Source organism: Entelurus aequoreus, linkage group LG05 (assembly GCF_033978785.1).
Source record: "Entelurus aequoreus isolate RoL-2023_Sb linkage group LG05, RoL_Eaeq_v1.1, whole genome shotgun sequence".
Classification (NCBI taxonomy): Eukaryota; Metazoa; Chordata; class Actinopteri; order Syngnathiformes; family Syngnathidae; genus Entelurus; species Entelurus aequoreus.
The window spans coordinates 37,006,439-37,032,115 of record NC_084735.1 but is presented as its reverse complement, the minus strand read 5'-3'; the positions used below and the strand labels follow the sequence as shown (position 1 = coordinate 37,032,115).

General features: G+C 42.3%; 1 protein-coding gene across 7 annotated transcripts in view; it reads left to right on the top strand.

Annotated features, from left to right (window-relative positions):
* Window positions 1-25,677, top strand: part of msi2b (musashi RNA-binding protein 2b) — a 699,967-nt gene that overhangs the window by 540,531 nt on the left and 133,759 nt on the right. For all 7 annotated transcript variants that reach the window (XM_062048056.1, XM_062048052.1, XM_062048055.1 and 4 more), the window contains one exon: window positions 11,853-11,967. In XM_062048056.1, the coding sequence (XP_061904040.1) occupies window positions 11,853-11,967 (115 nt within the window). The remainder of the gene's footprint in view (window positions 1-11,852; window positions 11,968-25,677) is intronic.

Here is a 25,677-nt window from a genome sequence, read left to right as displayed (position 1 = left end):
AAACATTAGCTCTCCACCTACGCCAGCCAGCCCTCATCTGCTCATCAACACCCGTGCTCACCTGCGTTCCAGCGATCGGCAGAAGGACAAAGGACTTCACCCGATGCGTTTGGCGGCCCGGAGACGTAGGAAGTCAAGGTGAGGTCGGCGGCTAGCGCGGCTGCTCTCCAACAAAGTCCTCCTGGTTGTGTTGCTGTAGTCCGCTGCTAATACACCGATCCCACCTACAACTGTCTTCTTTGCAGCCTTCATTGAGCATTAAACAAATTGCAAAAGATGTCCAGAATACTGTGGAATTATGAAATGAAAACAGAGCTTTTTGTATAGGATTCTACGGGGTACCATAACTTCCGTTACTCTGACTTCGTCACGCGCATACGTCATCATACCGCGACGTTTCAGCCGGATATTTCCCGGGAAATTTTAAATGTCACTTTATAAGTTAACCTGGCCGTATTGGCATGTGTTGCAATGTTAAGATTTCATCATTGATATATAAACTATCAGACTGCGTGGTCGGTAGTAGTGGGTTTCAGTAGGCCTTTAATGTTGGCATATTGTTGAAGTATAATATTCCAGGGAAACGCACTAATGAAATTAACAAAACATGGCATGGCACTGAGGATTGAGGAAAAGACCACCTTTGAGGCGTCCACACTGGAGAATACCTAAACATTTACATTATCTAAAACTTATGATAACAATATTTTTAAAACATATATAAAACATTAATAATTATCTAATTAATAAAACCCTAAAATAGTAAGACTAATATTACTAATAATAGCAATAAAAATGTGAAATAACAAAATAAAAATTAAGAACTTAAGAACGGCGTGGCGAAGTTGGTAGAGTGGCCATGCCAGCAATCGGAGGGTTGCTGGTTACTGGGGTTCAATCCCCACCTTCTACCATCCTAGTCACGTCCGTTGTGTCCTTAGGCAAGACACTTCACACTTGCTCCTGATGGCTGCTGGTTAGCGCCTTGCATGGCAGCTCCCGCCATCAGTGTGTGAATGTGTGTGTGAATGGGTGAATGTGGAAATACTGTCAAAGCGCTTTGAGTACCTTGAAGGTAGAAAAGCGCTATACAAGTATAACCCATTTATCATTTATATTTAAAAAAATATATAATTTAAATAAACCTAATTAAAAAGGTGGTTCTTTAACCTTTTTTATAAAAAAAAATATAAACGGTCTCTTGCATTCCTGAGGTTCTCCGGCAGGCTGTTCTACAGGTAGGAATCATAGTGGCTTAACGAGGCTTCACCTTGGGTCTTTGTTGTGGTATTATTAACCATAAATGAATGAAGTTGCAAATGGAAATAAATACACAACCTTTCAGTGCTGTGAAATAAACATTTGAATAGACTCCTCACAAGAAGTTAGGGGTTTCGACTTTGGGGTAAACTTTCAAGATAAACTTAATGTCACAATGGCGCATGGTGGTTGTTGGCATGACCCCAGGATGCAGAGACAAATAGTGTTGTGCAGGTCAAAGAATTTGAGAAAAAAACTGCAGAAACAAAATACTTTTGCTAGCTACAGCAGAGTAACTCATGCACATTTGCAATATTTCAACGCTGGCAAGAAGCAACAGGTGAATCTAAATAGACTTGATTAGATACAGAAAATAAGTGCACTTGCAAGAAACTACAGTACTCTTTACCAACTTTATTTATGACGTCCTTTAAAATGGTTTAAGATGAAAGGTCTGTACATCACAAACAGAAAAAGCAGACAACCAAAGTCATTAGACAGACTAAACAATAAAGTATCATTTTAAACTGAGGTAAAAATAGATTTTCTTAAAAAGATCAGATGAAAAAATTATCTTCAACTAAACAGAAAGTGAAGGCGCAGCAAAACAAGAAACCCAACAGGAAGTACCGTAAAACCAAAATCAGAGCACCAGGACAGGAAAAGATACACAACACTAGAACATGGAGGCTGTGGGATCATGACACCCATAATGCACTAAAACCTTTACAGGTGAACTTAATTTGGTCAACTTTCAACTTTTGAATGCACATTTCCAACAATTCAATGTTTTAATGTTCCTCTATCCAACAAAAAATTGAACAGCAATATTCACAAGAGATGTGTGATCAGTGAATAGACTTGGCAAAGTTCCACACAAAGTATATCCATCCATCCATCTTTTTCCACTTATCCGAAGTCGGGTCGCGATGGCAGCAGCCTAAGCAGAGAAGCCCGGACTTCCCTCTCCCCAGTTACTTTGTCCAGCTCTTCCCGGGGTATCCTGAGGCGTTCCCAGGCCGACTGGGAGACATAGTCTTTCTAACGTGTCCTGGGTCTTCCCCGTGGCCTCCTACCGGTTGGACGTGCCCTAAACACCTCCCCAGGGAGGCGTCCAGTGGGCATTCTGACCAGATGCCCGAACCACCTCATCGGGCTCCTCTCAACTGCAAAGTACATAACAGTGTTCATTTTGACAGCAGGTTTTTATTTAGTTTTAGTCATACTCTTTTGACAAAAATGTATTTTCGTTTTAGTCTAATTCATTCATCTAAATTGATTTAGTTTCAGTTTCCAGTTTTAGTTAATGGAATTACATAATATTTTAGTCAGCTAAGATCACAGTGAATTTAGTCGACTAAAATATCAAGTTTAAAGATAAGGCCTCTTTAATGTTTATTTGAAAGCACTTTTAATTATACTACATGCAGAGCATTTGTTTAACACAAAAGTAGCATGGTCAATGCCAAAATGTATCTTTCAGGCCCTTTTTTTATTTTATTATGCTTCGTCTCTGGCAAATCAGGTATGTGTTTGTGTTGTGAAACAGAGTTACGATGAATGCCATCATTATAATTTGTTCATGAACCCAGGAGAACAGAAAGTGTCAAATACATAGAGTTTAACTTACGGCTGTGTAGCTGTCAAGATGACTCAGCATCATATAGCATTACAAATAAAATGTGCCCTCTTCATTATCTCCCAGGTGTACACATATTACGATGTGGAACATGTTCAATCCACAGATTATTGTTTTTGTGTTAAGAAATCCAACTTCCTTGTCTCACAAGTAAAAGCATCTTATTGGCTCACCTTCGTAGCTAACTGTTAAAGAGCTGTGATTGAATCAGTGACGTGCGGTGAGGTTCATGGCTGGTGAGGCACTGACTTCATCACAGTCAGATTTACAAACATATGAACCCTAAAGAGTATCTTATTCACCATTTGATTGGCAGCAGTTAACGGGTTATGTTTAAAAGCTCATACCAGCATTCTTCCCTGCTTCGCACTCAGCATCAAGGGTTGGAATTGGGGGTTTAATCACCAAAAATGATTCTCGGGCGCGGCGCCGCTGCTGCCCACTGCTCCCCTCACCTCCCAGGGGGTGAGCAAGGGAATGGGTCAAATGCAGAGGACAAATTTCACCACACCGAGTGTGTGTGACAATCATTGGTACTTTAACTTAACTTGAACTTTACACATACAAACTGTAGCACACAAAAAAGCACATTTAATTAAAAAAAAAACGTTTTTATGGTCTTACCTTTACTTATAAATGAAGTCCTTGCGCAGCTCCTTTTGAACAAAAGCATTGATAACTTGTTTATAGAAGTCTTCCTTATCTTTCTGTCTAGATGGAGATGATCCTTTAATTATTACCTCCTGCTTCGATTGAAAGTCCAGTTTAGAAAACTGTTTTATTTTAGATATGTAATCCTCCATGTTAATAGTCCAGGCAAAAGGAAAAAATAAACGATCGCTGCTAACTGTTGCTGCTTGTTGTCACTTCTTCTGCAGCCGAGTAGTCGCAAGAATGATCTCTGGGATCGCTACCGCCCTCTACCACCAGGAGGCGGGATTACTGCGAGCCTCACACAGTGCGTCTTTTGCAGCCGTTTTATGATTGCTCAGCACAAGAAATACGTTACACACATACAGTTGTTGACAAAATACACTGTACATTATGTACCTCAGCTAACTAAACTATGGAAATGTATAATATAATTCATATAGCAATACGGTCTCACTGCACAGCAGGCCAGCAGTTAGCCGAGTCATTGCGCAATCCATGGTGAGGCTCAACTCAGTGACGTGCCTCAACTGGCTGGTGACTCACCGCAAGTCTCTTCTCAGTATTTGAACGGCAAATGTGAAAATTCAGCGATTTTGAATAAAAATAATCTAAAACTGGTGAAGTTAAATGGAAAATAACTTCATAGTATAATCACTGGATACATATAACAATTTTTTAAAAAAAAATTCTTTTTACTTTTTTTTTCTTTCCATGATGCCACGTGAGGCCCCGCCTCACCAGCCTCCCCTGACTGCACGTCACTGGATTGAATATATTCTGAACTTTGTCCCACCCATCTACAAAACAAAATTAAATATGATGGAATTATGTTTCCGTCAACATTTTCGCCTCGTTTTTAATTAGTCGGTTACAATGTCAGTTAATTGTGTTATCCTCATAGTCAACAAGCATTTTTTTATTCGTCTTATTTTGGTCAGGGGAAAATAGGTGGTTGACGATAAAATGAAAATAATTAGTCAACAAAATTAACACTGGTAAATCTAAAAAATACTTGTATGTATAAAATAATGCTGGTATATATAAAAAAACAACGTGCACACCAGTCCTTTGAACTTAAACTTGTGGGGTTTTTTTAAATTCCGTTTTAACCCTCTGATCATGCGCAATGTCCTAAGATGCTTATTCAAACTTCACAACAGAAGAGGCACCAGGATAGGAAACCATCTCTTGTCAACCCTACGTTTACTTCAGCTGTCTCACAAGTTGTCTTCACGTGTGAGCGTTTGTCTCCTCTTTGCACAAACGTTGTTACCGGTATTTTGTCGGCAGTAAAGACAGGGAAGGTTATTGGGGTCTCCCTTTTGCTGACAAGAACACTTTCGCTGAATAACTCCCATCTAAATGATAGATCATGATACACAATAACTGTTAGAGCTCTTAAAAAGTCCCCCAAGCCATCATTGGGACAGCAGAATCCTAATGGATTTCCTAGTTCCAAACTGCTGCAGCCTTACAGTTCTCCATTATCATCGCTTTTATTTTCTCCTTCTTTGACTTAGTTATCTCTTGAAATCTCCCACCTCCTTCCGTCACACACTCCTGAGTGTTTGAAGCAGGCGGACACCCACACACTCACGCCACACCAGAGCCTGGCTACTGGCTGCTTCACAATCCATGACAAGGAGCCCTCTATTTAGATATCAAAGACCGGTGTCTGAGAGCGTGTAGGCATGACTCACACCTGGCTCTGTCTTTCTCGCATACTGGATGTGATGGGGGCTACTGGAGAAGGCCGATCAAACACCGTCATGTGTATGGTGTGGGCAGATCTTCACGCTCTTTGTTGCCCAGCTGCTATGTCAGCCGTCTGAAGTCCCTAACATTGTTTGGAGAATTCTTGCGGACATGTTTGTCCTCGCACAGTTGCAAAGTCCAATCTAAGGTTTTTTTTTCAGCACTATGTCAAACCACAGCGACAAGTTGCTGTGACAGCAGCCAAGTGGCTGAGGGAACTGTGTTCTTTAGCCACTTTTAAATGGAAGTGCTGCTTAATAGCACAGCACAGCATCTATTGAAGAAAGTGTTCACTGCTTTAGTCCCACTGTTCTTTGTATTTTACTGCTTTAGTCCCACTATTATTTGTATTTTACTGCTTTAGTCCCACTATTATTTGTATTTTACTGCTTTAGTCCCACTATTATTTGTATTTTACTGCTTTAGTCCCACTATTATTTGTATTTTACTGCTTTAGTCCCACTATTATTTGTATTCTACTGCTTTAGTCCCACTATTATTTGTATTTTACTGCTTTAGTCCCACTATTATTTGTATTTTACTGCTTTAGTCTACTGCTTTAGTCCCACTATTATTTGTATTTTACTGCTTTAGTCCCACTGTTGTTTGTATTTTACTACTTTAGTCCCACTGTTCTTTGTATTTTACTGCTTTAGTCCCACTATTATTTGTATTTTACTGCTTTAGTCCCATTATTATTTGTATTTTACTGCTTTAGTCCCACTGTTCTTTGTATTTTACTGCTTTAGTCCCACTGTTCTTTGTATTTTACTGCTTTAGTCCCACTGTCCTTTGTATTTGACTGCTTTAGTCCCACTGTTCTTTGTATTTTAATGCTTTAGTCGTCCCACTATTATTTGTATTTTACCGCTTTAGTCCCACTGTTATTTGGATTTTACCGCTTTAGTCCCACTGTTCTTTGTATTTTACTACAGTACTTAAGCCCCACTGTTCTTTGTATATTATTGCTTTAGTCCCACTGTTCTTTGTATTTTACTACAGTACTTAAGCCCCACTGTTCTTTGTATATTATTGCTTTAGTCCCACTGTTCCTAGTATTTTACTACAGTAATTTAGTCCCACTGTTTTTTGTATTTTACTACAGTACTTATGCCCCACTGTTCTTTGTATTTTATTGCTTTAGTCTCACTGTTCTTTGTATTTTACCGCTTTAGTCCCACTATTATTTGTATTTTACTGCTTTAGTCCCACAGTTCTTTGTATTTTACTACAGTACTTTTGTCCCACTTTTCTTTGTATCTTACTTCTTTAGTCCCACCGTTCTTTGTATTTTACTACTTTAGTCTTACTTTTGTATGTATTTTACTGCTTTACTCCCACTGCTCTTTGGGTTGTACTACTTTCGTTGCACTGTTTTTTGTATTTTATTACTTTATGGGCCCTAGTCTCTCATGTGCTAAATTGAAAAAAGGTGTACAACTCCGCAGATTGTAGCTACGCAACCTTTCCCCCCCGACTTAAGTCTGTCACTGCGCACCTTCATCTAGGATGTGTGCTATAAATGTGGGTTCCCAGCAGGGCTGGTTCTAGACAGGCATGTATTAGAAGGGGGGCATCATGTGTACACACTGCTCCATCATGCTCCAGCACTTCTTTCTGTGCTAATACAGTAGTTACATTGCCTTCTTCATTGAGTTTGGTTGTTAGCTGTAGTATGGGCCTAATTTACTAAGGTTCAAATACCACGCACTAAATAGTGTGTGCGACCAAAAAATAGTGTATACTATTATTGGGCGTGTTGCGTGTGATTGACTAATACTGTGTGTAGTTAAAAAGTGGTGCAGACCGGCTTATTTAAATGAGGATTTTGCATGTACTATATAGGTCATCACCACAGAGACACTCTTATTCACTGCATGATCATGTTATGCTGTTTTCAAACATGCAGGAGACATTTACCACTTTTTATGGGCATTTTAGAAGCAATTACGCAGTGCATCTACATTGACAACACTTTTTTTTCATCCATCCATTCACCTTCTTCCGCTTATCCGAGGTCGGGTCACGGGGGCAGCAGCCTAAGCAGGGAAGTCAGACCTTCCTCTCCCCAGCCACTTCGTCCAGCGCCTCCCAGGGGATCCCGAGGCGTTCCCAGGCCAGCCGGGAGACATAGTCTTCCCAACGTGTCCTGGGTCTTCCCCGTGGCCTCCTACCGGTTGGACGTGCCCCAAACACCTCCTGAGGGAGGCGTTCGGGTGGCATCCTGACCAGATGCCCGAACCACCTCATCTGGCTCCTCTCGATGTGGAGGAGCAGTGGCTTTACTTTGAGCTCCCCCCGATGGCAGAGCTTCTCACCCTATCTCTAAGGGAGAGCCCCGCCACCCGGCGGAGGAAACTCATCTCGGCCGCCTGTACCCATGATCTTGTCCTTTCGGTCATAACCCAAAGCTCATGACCATAGGTGAGGATGGGAACGTTGATCGACCGGTAAATTGAGAGCTTTGCCTTCCGGCTCAGCTCCTTCTTCACCACAACGGATCGATACAGCGTCCGCATTACTGAAGACGCCACACCGATCCGCCTGTCGATCTCACGATCCACTTTTCCCTCACTCGTGAACAAGACTCCTAGGTACTTGAACTCCTCCACTTTGGGCAGGGTCTCCTCCCCAACCCGGAGATGGCACTTCACCCTTTTCTGGGCGAGAACCATGGACTCGGACTTGGAGGTGCTGATTCTCATCCCAGTCGCTTCACACCCGGCTGTGAACCGATCCAGTGAGAGCTGAAGATCCTGAGCCAGATGAAGCCATCAGGACCACATCATCTGCAAAAAGCAGAGACCTAATCCTGCAGCCACCAAACCGGATCCCCTCAACGCCTTGACTGCGCCTAGAAATTCTGTCCATAAAAGTTATGAACAGAATCGGTGACAAAGGGCAGCCTTGGCGGATTCCAACCCTCACTGGAAACGTGTCCGACTTACTGCCGGCAATGCGGACCAAGCTCTGACACTGATCGTACAGGGAGCGGACAGCCACAATCAGACAGTCCGATACCCCATACTCTCTGAGCACTCCCCACAGGACCTCCCGAGGGACACGGTTGAATGCCTTCTCCAAGTCCACAAAGCACATGTAGACTGGTTGGGCAAACTCCCATGCACCCTCAAGGACCCTGCCGAGAGTATAGAGCTGGTCCACAGTTCCACGACCAGGACGAAAACCACACTGTTCCTCCTGAATCCGAGGTTCGACTATCCGGCGTAGCCTCCTCTCCAGTACACCTGAATAGACCTTACCGGGAAGGCTGAGGAGTGTGATCCCACGATAGTTGGAACACACCCTCCGGTTCCCCTTCTTAAAGAGAGGAACCACCACCCCGGTCTGCCAATCCAGAGGTACCGCCCACGATGTCCACGCGATGCTGCAAAGTCTTGTCAACCAAGACAGCCCCACAGCATCCAGAGCCTTAAGGAACTCCGGGCGGATCTCATCCACCCCCGGGGCCTTGCCACCGAGGAGTTTTTTAACTACCTCAGCAACCTCAGCCCCAGAAATAGGAGAGCCCACCACAGATTCCCCAGGAACTGCTTCCTCATAGGAAGACGTGTCGGTGGGATTGAGGAGGTCTTCGAAGTATTCCCTCCACCGATCCACAACATCCGCAGTCGAGGTCAGCAGAACACCATCCGCACCATACACGGTGTTGATAGTGCACTGCTTCCCCTTCCTGAGGCGGAGGATGGTGGTCCAGAATCGCTTCGAAGCCGTCCGGAAGTCGTTTTCCATGGCCTCGCCGAACTCCTCCCATGTCTGAGTTTTTGTTTGAGTTTTAGTTTGAGTTTAAGTTTTTTCACTTTTTTTTCATTTTAGGAATATTTAAAGGACATATTCTATGTGAAATAAATGAACGATATTCAAAAAACGCATCAATTGAATTGGTTTTAATCAGCCCCTTAAAGGGGAACTGCACTTTTTAGGGAATTTTGCCTATCGTTCACAATCATTATGAAAGACATGACGATGGATGTTTTTTTTTTTAAGTAATAGAAATAATCACAATTTTTACTATTATTATAAGCTAACAGTTAATTTTCCTTTGTTCTTTAGTATTTTCTGCAATCTAACAATAATCTAAAATAATATCTGAAGCAAAAAATAAAACTATTAACTCATTGTATATTTTCCTTAGTTGTCTTTGGTATTCTGTACCATCCCAGCTGACTTTGAGTGAGAAATGGGGTAAAGCATGTTCTGGTTGCCAGTCAGTCCGAAGGCACATATACAGTCGCGGTCAAAAGTATACACACACTTGTAAAGAACATAATGTCATGGCTGTTTTGAGTTTCCAATAAGTTGTACAACTCTTATTTTTTTGTGATGGAGTGATTGGAGCACACAAAAACCATTCATGAAGTTTGGTTCTTTTATGAATTTATTATGGGTCTACTGAAAATGTGACCAAATCTGCTAGGTCAAAAGTATACATACAGCAATGTTAATATTTGGTTACATGTCCCTTGGCAAGTAAGGAGCTTTTGGTAGCCATCCACAAGCTTCTGGTTGAATTTTTGACCACTCCTCTTGACAAAATTGGTGCAGTTCGGCTAAATTTGTTGGTTTTCTGACATGGACTTGTTTCTTCAGCATTGTCCACATGTTTAAGTCAGGACTTTGGGAAAGCCATTCTAAAACCTTAATTCTAGCCTGATTTAGCCATTCCTTTACCACTTTTGACATGTGTTTGGGGCCATTGTCTTGTTGGGACACCCAACTGCGCCCAAGACCCAACCTCCGGGCTGATGATTTTAGGTTGTCCTGAATAATTTGGAGGTAATCCTCCTTTTTCATTGTCCCATTTACTCTCTGTAAAGCAACAGTTCCATTGGCAGCAAAACCGGCCCAGAGCATAATACTACCACCACCATGCTTGATGGTAGGAATGGTGTTCCTGGGATTTAAGGCCTCACCTTTTCTCCTCCAAACATATTGCTGGGTATTGTGGCCAAACAGCTCAATTTTTGTTTCATCTGACCACAGAACTTTCTTTCAGAAGGTATTATCTTTGTCCATGTGATGTCAGATGAAACAAAAATTGAGCTTTTGAGGAGTAGTCAAAAATAAAAATAAAAAATTCAACCAGAAGCTTGTGGATGGCTACCAAAAGAGCCTTATTGCAGTGAAACTTGCCAAGGGACATGTAACCAAATATTAAAATTGCTGTATGTATACTTTTGACCCAGCAGATTTGGTCACATTTTCAGTAGACGCATAATAAATTAATAAAAGAACCAAACTTCATAAATGTTTTTTGTGACCAACAAGTATGTGCTCCAATCACTCTATCACAAAAAATAAGAGTTGTAGAAATTATTACACACTCAAGACAGCCATGACATTATGTTCTTCACAAGTATATGTAAACTTTTGACCGCGACTCTACATATTTTTAATGATTAGTATTAAAAATAACTGTCCATGAATTTTTTCCTGGAATCGCAAATGCCCATCCCTGGTATGGACATTGGTGCTGTGCATGTGTGAATAAGGTTGTGGGTGAATAATAATGTGCTGACCTGTCAGGACGCCTATTTGTATGGAGGCCATGCTGTTTCTTAGTTGAGGTGTACAAAGCACGGGCGCTCCAGCCTGTCTTGTGCAGCCGGCCAGGATGACATGTGAACCGCAGCAGCCGAGGATGCTCTGTTTAAGCGAAGGCAGCAGGGAGAAGCCAGGAGGCAAACAGACAAACATATGGACAGGCTGATGCCAAATAGGCAATGGAGCAAATAGATTGTGCAGCATGGCGGACGCACACGGCCAATCCAGAGAGCAACCAACAGCCGACCCTCGTCAGGCACCTCTGCCACTACATAATTCATGGATGGGATAGATACGTGGTAAATAGGACCCTCATCTTCCTCCTTTTTCCTCATCTGCCCTTGTCACATCCCTCATTTGATATGTGTCATGTAGGAGGGAGGGTACGTCAGTCATGCAGGAAGGGAAATGAACAAACCTGAATTTGCGAGGACCTGAGGGAGGGAAAGAAATGCAGAAGAGAGATGAGCGACTGCAGCCCACACGCTCACATTCCGTTTCTAAAAATCACCATTGTCTTGTTCCATGAGACATGACGCCAAGTGCAGGTTTTGATTATTTTCCGAAACCATTAGGCAAAATACTGCCTCGCATACTCTCTGTACTCCAAAAGTATTTAGCTTGTGTTTATCTTAAGCGTTGGGCAAATGCCCAGCGAGCAATAAGTTTTGCTTCAAAGCAGTCAGTGCATGATTGTGAGTTTTCCACGGGGACTTACCTCTAAAATGTGAGGTGCTCGGATTGACTCTGTTTTGTTTTTTCTCCACGGAACACATCGCGGGCCATGCAAGTCAAATAGAAAACTATCTGAAAGAGCTTAGACAGGCCTGTCAGGTCTGTCTCCTTGTGTGTCTACACAGTCTAATGCGTTGTCTCTTTGTGTGTGTGTGTGTGTGTGTGTGTGTGTGTGTGTGTGTGTGTGTGTGTGTGTGTGTGTGTGTGTGTGTGTGTGTGTGTGTGTGTGTGTGTGTCTTCATAGGTAGAATGTAAGAAGGCCCAGCCCAAGGAGGTGATGTTCCCGCCAGGAACACGAGGGCGAGCCAGGGGTCTGCCCTACACCATGGATGCCTTCATGCTGGGAATGGGCATGCTGAGTGAGTCATGTGCTCTTTTATTCGCACACACGGCCACGCAAGCAATATAAATGTCCCGCTTCACACAGAAATTGGTCCATAAAAGAACAACTTCACTGTGAGTTCATTTTTTAAATGTTACCTTTAACAGCACATAGCCCGGGAAAGAATAGAAAAGCCATCATTGTGGTAGAGATGGCAACTTGTGCGTTCTTCATTATCTGAAAATGTTTTTTGTGAGCTTCTTTTGTGTTGACAATGACAATACCTGCTCATAAAATAGAAATATAATTTTTTTCCCCCAGAATAATTTAGATGTGTTGTTCTGAATCTTGTGAAAAATATAATATCCCTGGTGGTGTGATAGTGCACACTTCTGCCTCTCATGGCAGAAGGCAGGGCTTCAAACCTTCATCCAGGGTTGCGTCAAGGAGGGCGTCCAGCATAAAATCTAAGCCAAAACCATTCATGCAATTGACTCGCTGTGGCAAGACCTGACTCGGAAAAGCCAAAAATGTGGGGGGGGGAAAAAAATGAAAATACCATATTCCTGGGTCTTACATGGAATCTCCCTAGTATGTACTGTGTAAAAAGTTATACAATGTTCCTAAGATATATTTTATCATAAAGGGAAAACAATGTGGAAAATGACAACACAATCCAGTTTGCAGAGACAATATCTGTATAAACTTACAATAAGCTGTAAAAGTCTGTTTAAGATTGTATTTAAGTTTCTTATTATTATCTCCCGATCATGGCATCGGGTCAGGGGCAATATTTTCCTTTTTTCAACTGATTGGCTGAGGAGGTGCCAGGCCCAGCCAGCTGTGTCCAAGCGTTCATGACTAAAGATTGTACTCACGTGAAAGATTCCTTCAAAAGTAATGCACGCTCGGAGACACAATTACATTTCTAGATTCCTTGTTAAACACATGCAGGAGTTGCATGAATTTCAGCAGGGTGCATGTCTCGAATTTGAGAGCAAGTTGCAAAGAACGCGTCGTATGGAATCCACTTCTAGGATATCAATCCTCACCACCTAGTTTCTTTCAAATATTATTATCACTGGAGAACTAGAGGAAAAGGAATGACTAAGCACGCTACACACACCGAGCATGACGACATAAGAAGCTAACCACTAAAGCTTCAATGTGAAGTAGGGGTTTTTGATCCAGATGTTAATGCCATCGATAACTGTGTAGTATCAGTATATAAACAATACCAAAGTGATTAAATCAATATTTTAATTTTTACTGTCCTTATTATTACAAAATATTTTTAGGGGTTTGTTTTTATTATTGTTTACAGGGAGTAAGTCGCTGGGTTCAGGAAAGCTTTGAGAGCAAAACCCAAATCATTTAAATGGTAGCCAATAATTGTGTTTAGTTATTGTGCACAAGCTTTGTATTTTGTTAAAATAAAAAAAACTGTACGTAGCATTCAACACCACATATTTAATTCATCATTTGATATACAACAATACTAGCAAATAAAACATTTAATAAGATACGCTTTAAAAAAAACACGTTATTCTATTTACTTTTGTTACTTCCTATAAAAAATGTTTACTTCTATAACCTATTGTCAAAGTAGACTAGAAATCTGATCGGATCTGAGGCCGAAAAATGGGATCGGATCGGTGTGCAAAAATGTTGTTCGGGACATCCCTAATTCATTTACTTACATAAGAGCAGTTTTATTTTGGAAACTTCCACATGGAATGGATTTGTGTGTTGTTATTGTAAAGCTTGTATGCTGCAATGTTTAACATAAAAAAAAAAACGCAATATTAGTAATTAAGTAAATTAATTATTATATTGTAGGTTGCATATTCCCTCCAAACAACATACTGTATCTGTATATCGCTAAAAGGGGACCTATTCAGCAAAACTAACTTTTCTTACCAATTGGTACCTATTTTGGGGTATTTGGGATCTACATAAGTCCCAAAAATTTGAATTCCAACCATGGAAGCATTACGGAGATATTACTAAAACAATCTTGTTTTCCTTCTTTCTTCCTCCAAACGAGCCGTTTGTAATTTGCCCCATTTGTGACGTTTTTCCACTTCAACAGATATCTCCATATGTGGTAAAGGTTTACCCGAAGAGTTTGAGCAAGTCCGCCATTGTAGTCCGACGTCAATAAGTTCCTTATTTTATCTATCCTCTTGTTGTGGGGCTGACTGGCTCATACATTCACATGCGTCCTCAGCTGTTACCATTTCTAATACAAGGTAGCATATAGTTGTAACTTATATCTGTCAGTGAACTGCATATGGAAGCGCTAAAAACCACAACATGGCACAACCACTGCTAAATGAACTGTTGCCATTTTGAATGTTTGCGCCCCAAAGTTAAAAGGGAACTGCACCTTATTTGGAATTGTGTATTTCATTCAAAATCCTTATGTGAGACAAGCACACATATGTTTTTTCTTTTTTTAATGCATTCTAAATCGTAAATTAACACTAGAAAAAGTCTGTTAATAATAAAGTTAATGAGATCTGCTCTATTCTGCCTACAGAGCGCGCTAAAAAGACATCCAAAAACCTCTATCAATGTTTTATATACAGTACACTAAGTAAGTATATATGTAATGTACTAATAGGCACATTAATAATAACATGTAATATTTACATATTTTGGACATTTTAAACACAATTTTACAAACGCTTCAAATCGTTCCCTATTTCCTTCAACAACTACTAATCATGGCAGACTTCATGAGAGCCAACAACAACTACTTTGGGACAAATGATGCTCCAGAACCTTTTATTTCTGAGCCTGAAAATACAGAGAATGATCTACAAGTTTTAGAAGCTGAGTGATAAGCCGATCCAGCAAGTTGCATTATTGCAAGATATCCAAACTACGAACATAATAAAACAACCACTTACTGTACAATGTCTTCTCTCACTGGGATGCTGACTGATTGGATGTTTATATCTTCCTGTTTAAATGAAAAATTCATCATAATTGGAAAACAAAAAGTTTGACGCAAACAAGCATCTTTTAGTGTCTTTCTCGCTATCTCCAATGTCAAAGTTGACAAACTTCTCGTTTTATTACCATAACCTTCTACTATACAAGTGAGAGGTATGTTATTAGGGATGGGCTCCGTTCACATTTCAACCAAAAAAATTGTGCCGTACGGTACCAGCTTTTGGTACTTTTGTGTGTGTTCATGTCTTAGTAAATATATATTGTAAAATACGTATTTTTTATTTAACATTTAACAATGAGCTGAAAATAACTGTCTTGTCTGTTTTTTAAATCTAAATATTTTATTTTGTTTTATTTCTGAGTCTCATTTATAGTACTTATTCTAAAGTAGACTTTGCATGCATTTGCAATTCCTAGAAGTTCAATCAAAGCACATACTAAAATGTTTCTAAAACTCTCTTGGGAGGTAGAAGATTCATTTTCCTGTCTGTCCCCAAAAACACAAGCGATGACATCAACTACGATTACTGACAGTAATTATTTACGAGCGTCAAGTTTTATTAACAATTTTTGTCGACAACATCAACAAATCGTTGAACCTCCAGCTACAGTGATTTTAAACACGAGTTGAGTTCAAAATGTATCGCTTTTCATGGGAAAAAATAGGTTTGTCCCTGTTTACTGCGTCCTTTCAGATTGTGCTGCAATGCATCAGGGATGCAGGATACGTACAGAGCAAGATCACTGCATGTAGTGTGTGACATGTACTCATCATTTTTGCAAGCTAATCACCCATGTTGCTGTAAATCATATTATGAAATGCTGAACTTTTTGTCGTGTCATAGAATTTTCTACTGTACACGTTCACTCTTGATCTATGTTACATTTAGATGATGTAATTCTTAAAGATCTGAGAAAATGTGCTCATCAATGTATTCTTACAACAAGGCCAAAAATCCACGAAGGCAAACTTGTCAAGAAAGGCCCATTAGTTGAGCGTTGTCCCTAATTAGGCTGCGTCAAGGTGTGCCACCAGTGGCCGCTGTGGTCTATTTCTGGTGGAGTCTGGTACAGGCAGCCCCTGGCCATATAGGAGCAGACCAGCACATTAGCAGGCTAAATGAAGAGGAAAATTGGTGTAATGTCATATTAAGGATTCATCACTGTGCCCCCCTTAATGGTTAATGAAGGGGACACACATGTCAGGGAGAGATCTCATCTACAGGGACCTCAGCTGCTGGTCCACCCCTCTTCATTACCATCCTGCCCATGCCTGTGGCCCTTTTTATTTAACACTATTTGACTCGCTCTCTCTTCCTGCCTCCCCCATGCTACCACTGCCTTCCTGTCGCTCTCTCACTCTGTATGCCCTTCCCATGCATATAATTTGTATGTGCGACCCACCCAAATGGATTTGCCCTCGCATAAAAGATTTATTTTTTCATTCAAAAGCAAAAGAAACATGCTGCTGATTGCATGGGACTCGTTTTGCTCTGCGAGTACCTCGACTCCACCCCCTCTTCCGCACAGCAGGTGCACACTGTGCCATTTTCATGCATTTTTATATGGACCAGGTAGCACAATATTTGCAAGTCGATTGCAGATTTAGCTGTTTGATGATATAGTATCTAAATATGAATGAATATTTTTGAGATATTCAAATACTTAGTTACATTCTGCAGTGGAGCACTGAAGTTGAATATAATCTAGGGTCGGTGTGGCATAGATGGTAGAGCAGCCATGCCAGCAGCTTTAGTGTGCCAGGTTCGTGGCTCGGTCGTGGTTAGTGCTGATCTGTGGTTTACGTCCATCCATCCATCCATCCATTTTCCTCCGCTTATCTGAGGTCGGGTCGCGGGGGCAGCAGCCTAAGCAGAGAAGCCCAGATTTCCCTCTTCCCAGCCACTTCGTCCAGCTCCTCCCGGGGGATCCCAAGGCGTTCCCAGGCCAGCCATAGCTAGACATAGTCTTCCCAACGTGTCCTGGGTCTTCCCCGTGGCCTCCTACTGGTTGGACGTGCCCAAAACACCTCCCTAGGGAGGCGTTCGGGTGGCATTCGGACCAGATGCCCGAACCACCTCATCTGGCTCCTCTCAATGTGGAGGAGCAGCGGCTTTACGTTGAGCTCCTCCCGGATGACACCCTACCTCTAAGGGAGAGACTCATTTTGGCCGCTTGTACCCGTGATCTTGTCCTTTCGGTCATAACCCAAAGCTCATGACCATAGGTGAGGATGGGAACGTAGATCGACCGGTAAATTGAGAGCCTTGCCTTCCGGCTCAGCTCCTTCTTCACCATAACGGATCAATACAGCGTCTGCATTACTGAAGACGCCGCACCGATCCGCCTGTCGATCTCACGATCCGTTCTTCCCTCACTCGTGATCAAGACTCCGAGGTACTTGAACTTCCACATTGGGCAAGATCTCTTCCCCAACCTGGAGATGGCACTCCAACCTTTTTTGGGCGAGAAACATGGACTCGAACTTGGAGGTGCTGATTCTCATCACAGTCGCTTCACACTCGGCTGCAAACCGATCCAGTGAGAGCTGAAGATCCTGGCCTGATGAAGCCATCAGGACCACATCATCTGCAAAAAGCATAGACCTAATCCTTCAGCCACCAAACCGGATCCCCTCAACGCTCTGACTGCGCTTAGAAATTATGTCCATAAAAATTATGAACAGAATTGGTGACAAAGGGCAGCTTTGGCGGAGTCCAACCCTCACTGGAAATGGCTCCAACTTACTGGCGGTGGTTTAAGTCAAATGTTTGAAGGTGTTTTTGCGTGTGTAAGATGTCAGCTGGCTGTTAAACATTCCACCACAGAAAAGTAGGAAGATAAAACATTAATTTATACATTGACAAAAATAAAAAGGTGAATACTAACCGTACATCACTCAGATCTACAGCGGTACCTTGGTTTTTATTAGTACTGTAATTTCCGGACTACATTGCGCACCTAACTATAAGCCACACCCACCCCCTTTTTGGACAAATTTTATATTGTCCATATGGCCGCCCAAGTATATAAGCCGCAGGTGTACACATTGAAACGTGAAGTATTTACTAGGCGCTTGTGTTCATTCACAAATGTAACGAAATAAATTGCCTGTAACATACAGTAGCCTACTGGAAAAGTAATTGAGCGCTTTCTTCGTCCTTTTCCCCCTCCTCGTTCCGTAACCTGTATAATAACCAGGCGGTAGTGACATTTTTATCCTAAAAGTGAACACTGAGGAACTCTTTTTCTATCATAGTAACACATCGGCGTGCTACGGTATTAGCCATAAAAGCTAACTACGGAAAGAGATAAGCTAGCGTCTACGTCAGCACGAAACACATTTGAGCTTGTAATGCACATGACTGTGATAGAACACCAATATGTACTGAATGAAAAGCATGAACAATCATATTACAGTATGTGTAAAGTATTTTTTTGTACACAGCTAAGATAGCCAGATAGCCTATGTACTGTAGTTGTAATAAGATGCATTGCGTGCTGCGTGTATCAGAATCAATTAAAAATATGACTCACTCGATGGACAGTTGTTCGTCTGGTACAGCGGGCTGGGAACATTTCCTGTTGATTTTGGGTAAGCACGCCATTTATGTCGAAAACGCTTGTCTCCAAATTTCACATTTGCAGCTCCGAGTGACTTTCACCTCACTCTATCGGCTTCCGTCTGCTCCAACGTTTCACCGTCTTCTTCATGCTCGCTTCTAAAAGCAGTAGTTAATCCTCCTTATATTTAGCTTAAAAAATATAAGGTTGTGAATCCTAATTTATTCAAAAATTGTCCTCTTTGTTGTCTGTTACCAAGTCTGCCATGATTAGAACACACATGCATGTTTAATTCCGGAAGTATGAACACAAGTTGTTGCCAGAAGTCAGACGTGCGCTGCTATGGAAACATAAATCAATGCGCGAGAGAAATAAATCTGGGAAATGATTAAAATGATCAAAATGCATATTTTTATGAATGTGTCTGTTACTACGTTATATATAGACTTTCAGTGTGTATACAAACGTTGATGGAGGGTTTTGAAGTTGTTATTGAGGACTTTGAAGGCTACGACGGTGACTCCTATGAGCTGCATTTTTCAGGCGTTTTTTTATCACCTTTAAAATCCTGATAAAAAAAGACGTGTGTTCTTGTCTCTCGTAATGATTGCTAACGATAGGCAAAATTCCTTTCTGAGCTGCCTCCTTATCATGGCAGAGGAGTTTGCGTGTCCCAATGATCCTAGGAGCTATGTTGGTTGGGGGCTTCTATGCCCCCTGGTAGGCTCTCCCAAGACAAACAGGTCCTAGGGGAGGGACCCGACACAAAAAGCAGCTCAAAGACCTCTATGTAAAGTCAAATTCAAGGACCCAGATTTCCTTCACCCGAATGCGGGTCACCGGGGCTACCCTCTGGAGCCAGGCCCAGAGGTGGGGCTCGATGGTGAACGCCTGTCCCATGGGGTCCGGCCGAGCATAGCCCGAAAAGGTAACGTGGGTACCCCCTCCAATGGGCTCACCACTCATAGGAGGGGGCATAGAGGTCGGGTGCAGTGTGAGCTGGGTGGCAGCCGAAGGCAGGGCACTTGGCGGTCCGATCCTTGGCTACATAAGCTAGCTCACGGAACGTGGAAAGTCACCTCACTGGCGGAGTCGGAAGGAGTCTGAGCTGATGCGCGAGGTGGAGAAGTTCCGGCTAGATATAGTCAGACTCACTTCGACGCACAGCATTGGCTCTAGAACCATTTCTCTCGAGAGGGGCTGGACTCTCTTTCCCTCTGGCGTTGCACGCATTGAGAGGCGACGGGCTGGGGTGACAATTCTTGTACGTGGGAGTTTAACCCAGTAGACAAGAGGGTAGTGATTGGGAAAAACGGCCGCCCTGATTTGAACCCAAGTGATGTTCTGTTATTGGACTTTTGTGCTCGTCACAGATTGTCCATAACGAACACCATGTTCAAACATAAGGGTGTCCATATGTGCACTTGGCACCAGGACACTCTAGACCGCAGTTTGATGATAGACTTTGTAGTTGTGTCATCAGATTTGCGGTCCCATGTTTTGGACAATCGGGTGAAGAGCGGGGCCGAGCTTTCAACCGATCACCACCTCGTGGTGAGTTGGCTATGATGGTGGGGGAGGATACCAGTCAGGCCCATACCCATTGTGAGAGTCTGCTTGGAATGTCTAGCAGAGTCACCTGTTAGAGAGAGTTTCAATTCCCACCTCCGGAAGAACTTTGAACATGTCATGAGAGAGGCGCTGGACATTGAGTCCAAGTGGACCATGTTCCGTATCTCTATCGTCGAGGCAGAGCTGGTGCCTGTCATGGCGGTAATCCCAGACCCCGTCAAGGGATGCGGTCAAGCTGAAGAAGGAGTCCTATCGGGTACTTTTGGCTCATTGGACCCCCAGAGGCAACGGTACAGGTATCGACAGGCCAAACAGCGCACAACTTTTGCAGTCGCAGAGGCAAAAACTTGGACACGGGAGGAGTTTGGCGAAGCCATGGAAAACGACTTCAGGATGCCTTCGAAGCGATTCTGGACCATCATCCGCCGCATCAGGAGGGGGAAGCAGTGTACTGCCAACACCGTATATGGTGAGGATAGTGTGCTGCTGACCTCGACTCAGGACGTTGTGGATCGGTGGATACTTTAAAGACCTCCTCAATCCCACCTACACGTCTTCCTATGAGGAAAGAGTGCCTGGAGAATCTGTGTTTTGCTCTATTATTTCTGGGGCTGAGGTTGCCGAGGTAGTTAAAAAACTTCTCGGTGGTAGTGCCCTGGGGGGGATGAGATCCGCCCAGAGTTCCTTATAGTTCTGAATGCTGTGGGGCTGTCATGGTTGACAAGACTCTGCAGCATTGTGTAGACATTGGGGGCAGAGCCGCTGGATTGGCAGACCGGGGTGGTGGTTCCTCTCTTCAAGAAGGGGAACCGGAGGATGTGTTTCAGTGAGGGTTGGATTCCCTCAGGGCTGCCCTTTGTCACCAATTCTGTTCACAACTTTTATGGACAGAATTTCAAAGCGCAGTCAGGGCATTGAGGGGATCCGATTTGGTGGCTGTAGGATTAGGTCTCTGCTTTTTTGTGGTTGATGAGGTCCTGATGGCTTTATCTGGCCAGAATCTTCAGCTCTCACTGGATCGGTTCGCAGCCGAGTGTGAAGCGACTGGGATGAGAATCAGCACTTTCAAGTCCGAGTCCATGGTTGTAGGCCCGGAAAAGGGTGGAGTACCATCTTCGGGTTGGGGAGGAGATCTTGCCCCAAGTGGAGGAGTTTAAGTACCTTGGAGTTTTATTCACAAGTGAGGGAAGAGTGGATCCTGAGGTCGACAAACGGATCTGTGCAGCGTTTGCAGTGATGCGGACCCTGCATCAATATATTTGTATGTATTTAGATCGTAATAAATAATTATATTCAAATATATGTCCATCGTCACCTGTTCAACAATTTCATTGTTCTGATTTGACAAAGCTAAATTTATTGGCAGCATGTGAAGCTAATGTCCCGATGATGAATTGTATAAAGCAAAGGGTTCAAGGCGTGAGATAAAGTAGCGTTTTATAGACTGGAAATTACGGTAATACAGTCGCTCATTTTCAAATGCACTCTGTTTCTTTGTACCGTATTTCCTTGAATTGGCGCAGGGAATATAGTATTCGCACGTCTAGAATTACTGCCGGGTCAAACTCGTTTCTCAAAATAATTAACGCATGCTTGGCCTTATCGCCGATTCATTATTAACGCCGGATCAAATTCGTTTCGCAAAATATTAATTTTATTATCGCATGTCTATAATTTTCGCCGGGTCAAACTCGTTTCGCAAAATATTTAGCATATGGCTAGAACTTCCACCGGGTCAAATTCGTTACGTCACGAGTGACGCTTTACCTGTCCTCATTTTCAAAATGGAGGAAGCTGCTTTCAGTAGTTTGCAATCGCACAAAGGAAAAAAGATAAAGAGCTATTCAGTAGGATTTAAGGTCCAAGCTATTGAATACCGGTACAGTATGCTAAAAAGAACAGTAAGCAGCTATGTTTTATTAATATACCGTACCTGCGTGTGTCAAATACTGTATAAGTCATTAAATGACTCCCGCCTCCTGGTGGTAGAGGGCGCTGCCGCGCTAGTGATCCTTCTTGCGACTTCCGGTACTGCAGAAGAAGTGACTACACGCAGCAAGAGATTTTTTTTTTTTTCCTCTGCCTGAACTTTTAACATGGAGGATTACATACCGGTATCTAAAATAAAACCGTTTTCTAAACTGGACTTTCAATCGAAGCAGGAGGTAATAATTAAAGGAATATCTCCATCGAGACAGAGAGACTTTTAAAACTGAAGAAAGAAAATAAGGAAGACTTCTATAAACAAGTTATCGATGCTTTTGGTCAGAAGGAGCTGCAAATGGACTCCATTTATAAGTACAGGTAAGACCATAATAACGTTTTTTTTTTATTAAATGTGCTTTTCATGATGGTATGCTTACATCACACTCAAAGCGCACGCCTAAATTTACCGCATTCCTTTTGGTAAACGCCGGAGTGAGAAGAGGTTTTAAAATAATTACCGCATGCACGGCCATCCCGCCGGCTTCCGGTAAACGCCGGAGTGACAGGAGGTTTTAAATTAATTAGCGCCCCTGCGGCTATTCAAGGAAATACGGTATGTATTATTGTGTTCATGTTGTATTGAGCAGCCCGGACAGCAAGCTACTGCTGCTTTTCCCTACCGCAATAGGCTCAATTTTTGCTTTTGTGGTCAACCTTACATAGTCGTTTTTTTGGTGGTGTCGCACAAACCTAATCTGTGACCTTAATTCTTTAGATCAGTGTTTCTTAACCATAGGACCTTGCGGCCCAACCGTAAGCGCCCCCTATAGGGCCACCAAAAAATATATGTTTCTTAGCTGTGGGCCACAGCGGTACTCAATTGTAATACACTTTTCCACCACTTGTGGCAGTAATGCCAACATCAAACAAACAAGTTTATAGCTAAAGTCATAGAGTTTTTTTAAGTGCAAAAATGATGACCAAAGTGGTGAAGAAACTGTATTTTTATTTGCACTTAAATTTTATTGAGAGTTTATTTAAAGGAGTACTGCACTTTTTGGGGAATTTTGCCTTTCGTCCACAATCATTATGAGAGACAAGAGGACAAACGTTTTTTTTTTCGCTTTCTAACATAAAAAAAGGCTTGTTCTAGGTGGTGAGCCATGCAGCCAATGGGAGCAATCAGTTCTACCTCTAAATCACATTAAAAATACATAAAAAAATGGTCAACAACACTTCATTTAAGTTCCCTAACCCGTATAATAACCAAACTGTAGCAACATTGTTATTGTAAGAACGAACACTGAGGAACTGTTTTTCTAGCGTATTAAAATATCGCTGTGCTACGGTATTAGCCGGAGAAGCTAAGTATGACAAACACGAAACACATTTGAGTTTGAAATGCACTACACAATGCGATAGGCCACCAATCTGTACTGATTGAAAAACATGAACAATCATATTACAGTATCTGTAAAGTTTTAGCCCACATGTTATGTTTTGTTTGTACACAGCTAGCCAGACAGTGTATGTACTGTACTTGTATTAACACGCATGACGTGCTGCGTGTATCATGATCAATATAAAGTGTGACTAAATCGATGGACAGTTGTCTCTTGGGTGCAGCTGGCCGGGGAAGGTTTTTCAGGTTAATTATGGGTAAGCACTCCATTTAAGTCAAAATAGCTTGGCTTCAAGTTCCACATTTTGCAGCTTTGATTTACTTTCACCTCACTCTCTCGGCTTCCGTCTGCTCCAACGTCTCACTCTTTCTTCGTACTGGCTCGCTTCTAGAAGCAGTAGTTCATCCTGCATTAATTCAGATTCAAAAAGATAAGGTTGTGAATCCTCATTTGTCCAAAAAGAGTCGTCTTTTTTGTTTTTTACCAAGTCTGGCACGATTAGAACACATTCGCGTGTTTGTATGCGGAATAAGTTGTTGCCAGAAGTCAGACATGCGCTGCTATGGAAACGTAAATAAATGCGCCAAAGATTTAGTTCCGGCAATGATTAAAATGATCAAAATAGTGTACATATTACATATTATTATGACGGTGTCTGTTACTACATTATATATAGACCCGAAGTCAAAATAGTTAAGAACCCCTGTGTTAGATCATGGGTCTTCAAAGTTTTCCAAGCTAAGGACCCTGGAGCAGGGAGCCCCTACTTATATCAATCAATCAATCAATCAATGTTTATTTATATAGCCCTAAATCACAAGTGTCTCAAAGGGCTGTACAAGCCACAACGACATCCTCGGTACAGAGCCCACATACGGGCAAGGAAAACTCACCCCAGTGGGACGTCAATGTGAATGACTATGAGAAACCTTGGAGAGGACCGCATATGTGGGTAACCCCCCCCTCTAGGGGAGACCGAAAGCAATGGATGTCGAGTGGGTCTGACATAATATTGTGAAAGTCCAACACATCAGCGAAAGTCCAGTCCATAGTGGGGCCAGCAGGAACCATCCCGAGTGGAGACGGGTCAGCAGCGCAGAGATGTCCCCATCTGATGGACAGGCGAGCGGTCCACCCCGGGTTGGGAGCAGAGTAGAAAAGAAAAGAAACGGCAGATCAACTGGTCTAAAAAGGGAGTCTATTTAAAGGCTAGAGTATACAAATGAGTTTTAAGATGAGACTTAAATGCTTCTACTGAGGTAGCATCTCTAACTTTTACCGGGAGGGCATTCCATAGTATTGGAGCCCGAATAGAAAACGCTCTATAGCCCGCAGACTTTTTTTGAGCTCTGGGAATCACTAAAAAGCCGGAGTCTTTGAACGCAGATTTCTTGCCGGGACATATGGTACAATACAATCGTCAAGATAGGCAGGAGCTTGACCGTGTAGTATTTTATACGTAAGTAGTAAAACCTTAAAGTCGCATCTTAGGTGCACAGGAAGCCAGTGCAAGTGAGCCAGTATAGGCGTAATATGATCAAACTTTCTTGTTTTTGTCAAAAGTCTAGCAGCCGCATTTTGTACCATTTGTAATCTTTTAATGCTAGACATAGGGAGGCCCGAAAATAAAACGTTACAGTAATCGAGACGAGATGTAACGAACGCATGGATAATGATCTCAGCATCGCTTGTGGACAAAATGGAACGAATTTTAGCGATATTACGGAGATGAAAGAAGGCCGTTTTAGTAACACTCTTAATGTGTGACTCAAACGAGAGAGTTGGGTCGAAGATAATACCCAGATTCTTTACCGAGTCGCCTTGTTTAATTGTTTGGTTGTCAAATGTTAAGTTGGTATTATTAAATAGATGTCGGTGTTGAGCAGGACCGATAATCAGCATTTCCGTTTTCTTAGCGTTGAGTTGCAAAAAGTTAGCGGACATCCATTGTTTAATTTCATTAAGACACGCCTCCAGCTGACTACAATCCGGCGTGTTGGTCAGCTTTAGGGGCATGTAGAGTTGGGTGTCATCAGCATAACAGTGAAAGCTAACACCGTATTTGCGTATGATGTCACCTAGCGGCAGCATGTAAATACTAAAGAGTGCAGGGCCAAGAACCGAACCCTGGGGAACTCCGCACGTTACCTTAACATAGTCCGAGGTCACATTGTTATGGGAGACACACTGCATCCTGTCAGTAAGATAAGAGTTAAACCAAGACAAGGCTAAGTCTGTCATCCCAATACGCGTTTTGATACGCTCTAATAAAATATTATGATCAACAGTATCGAAAGCGGCGCTAAGATCAAGAAGCAGCA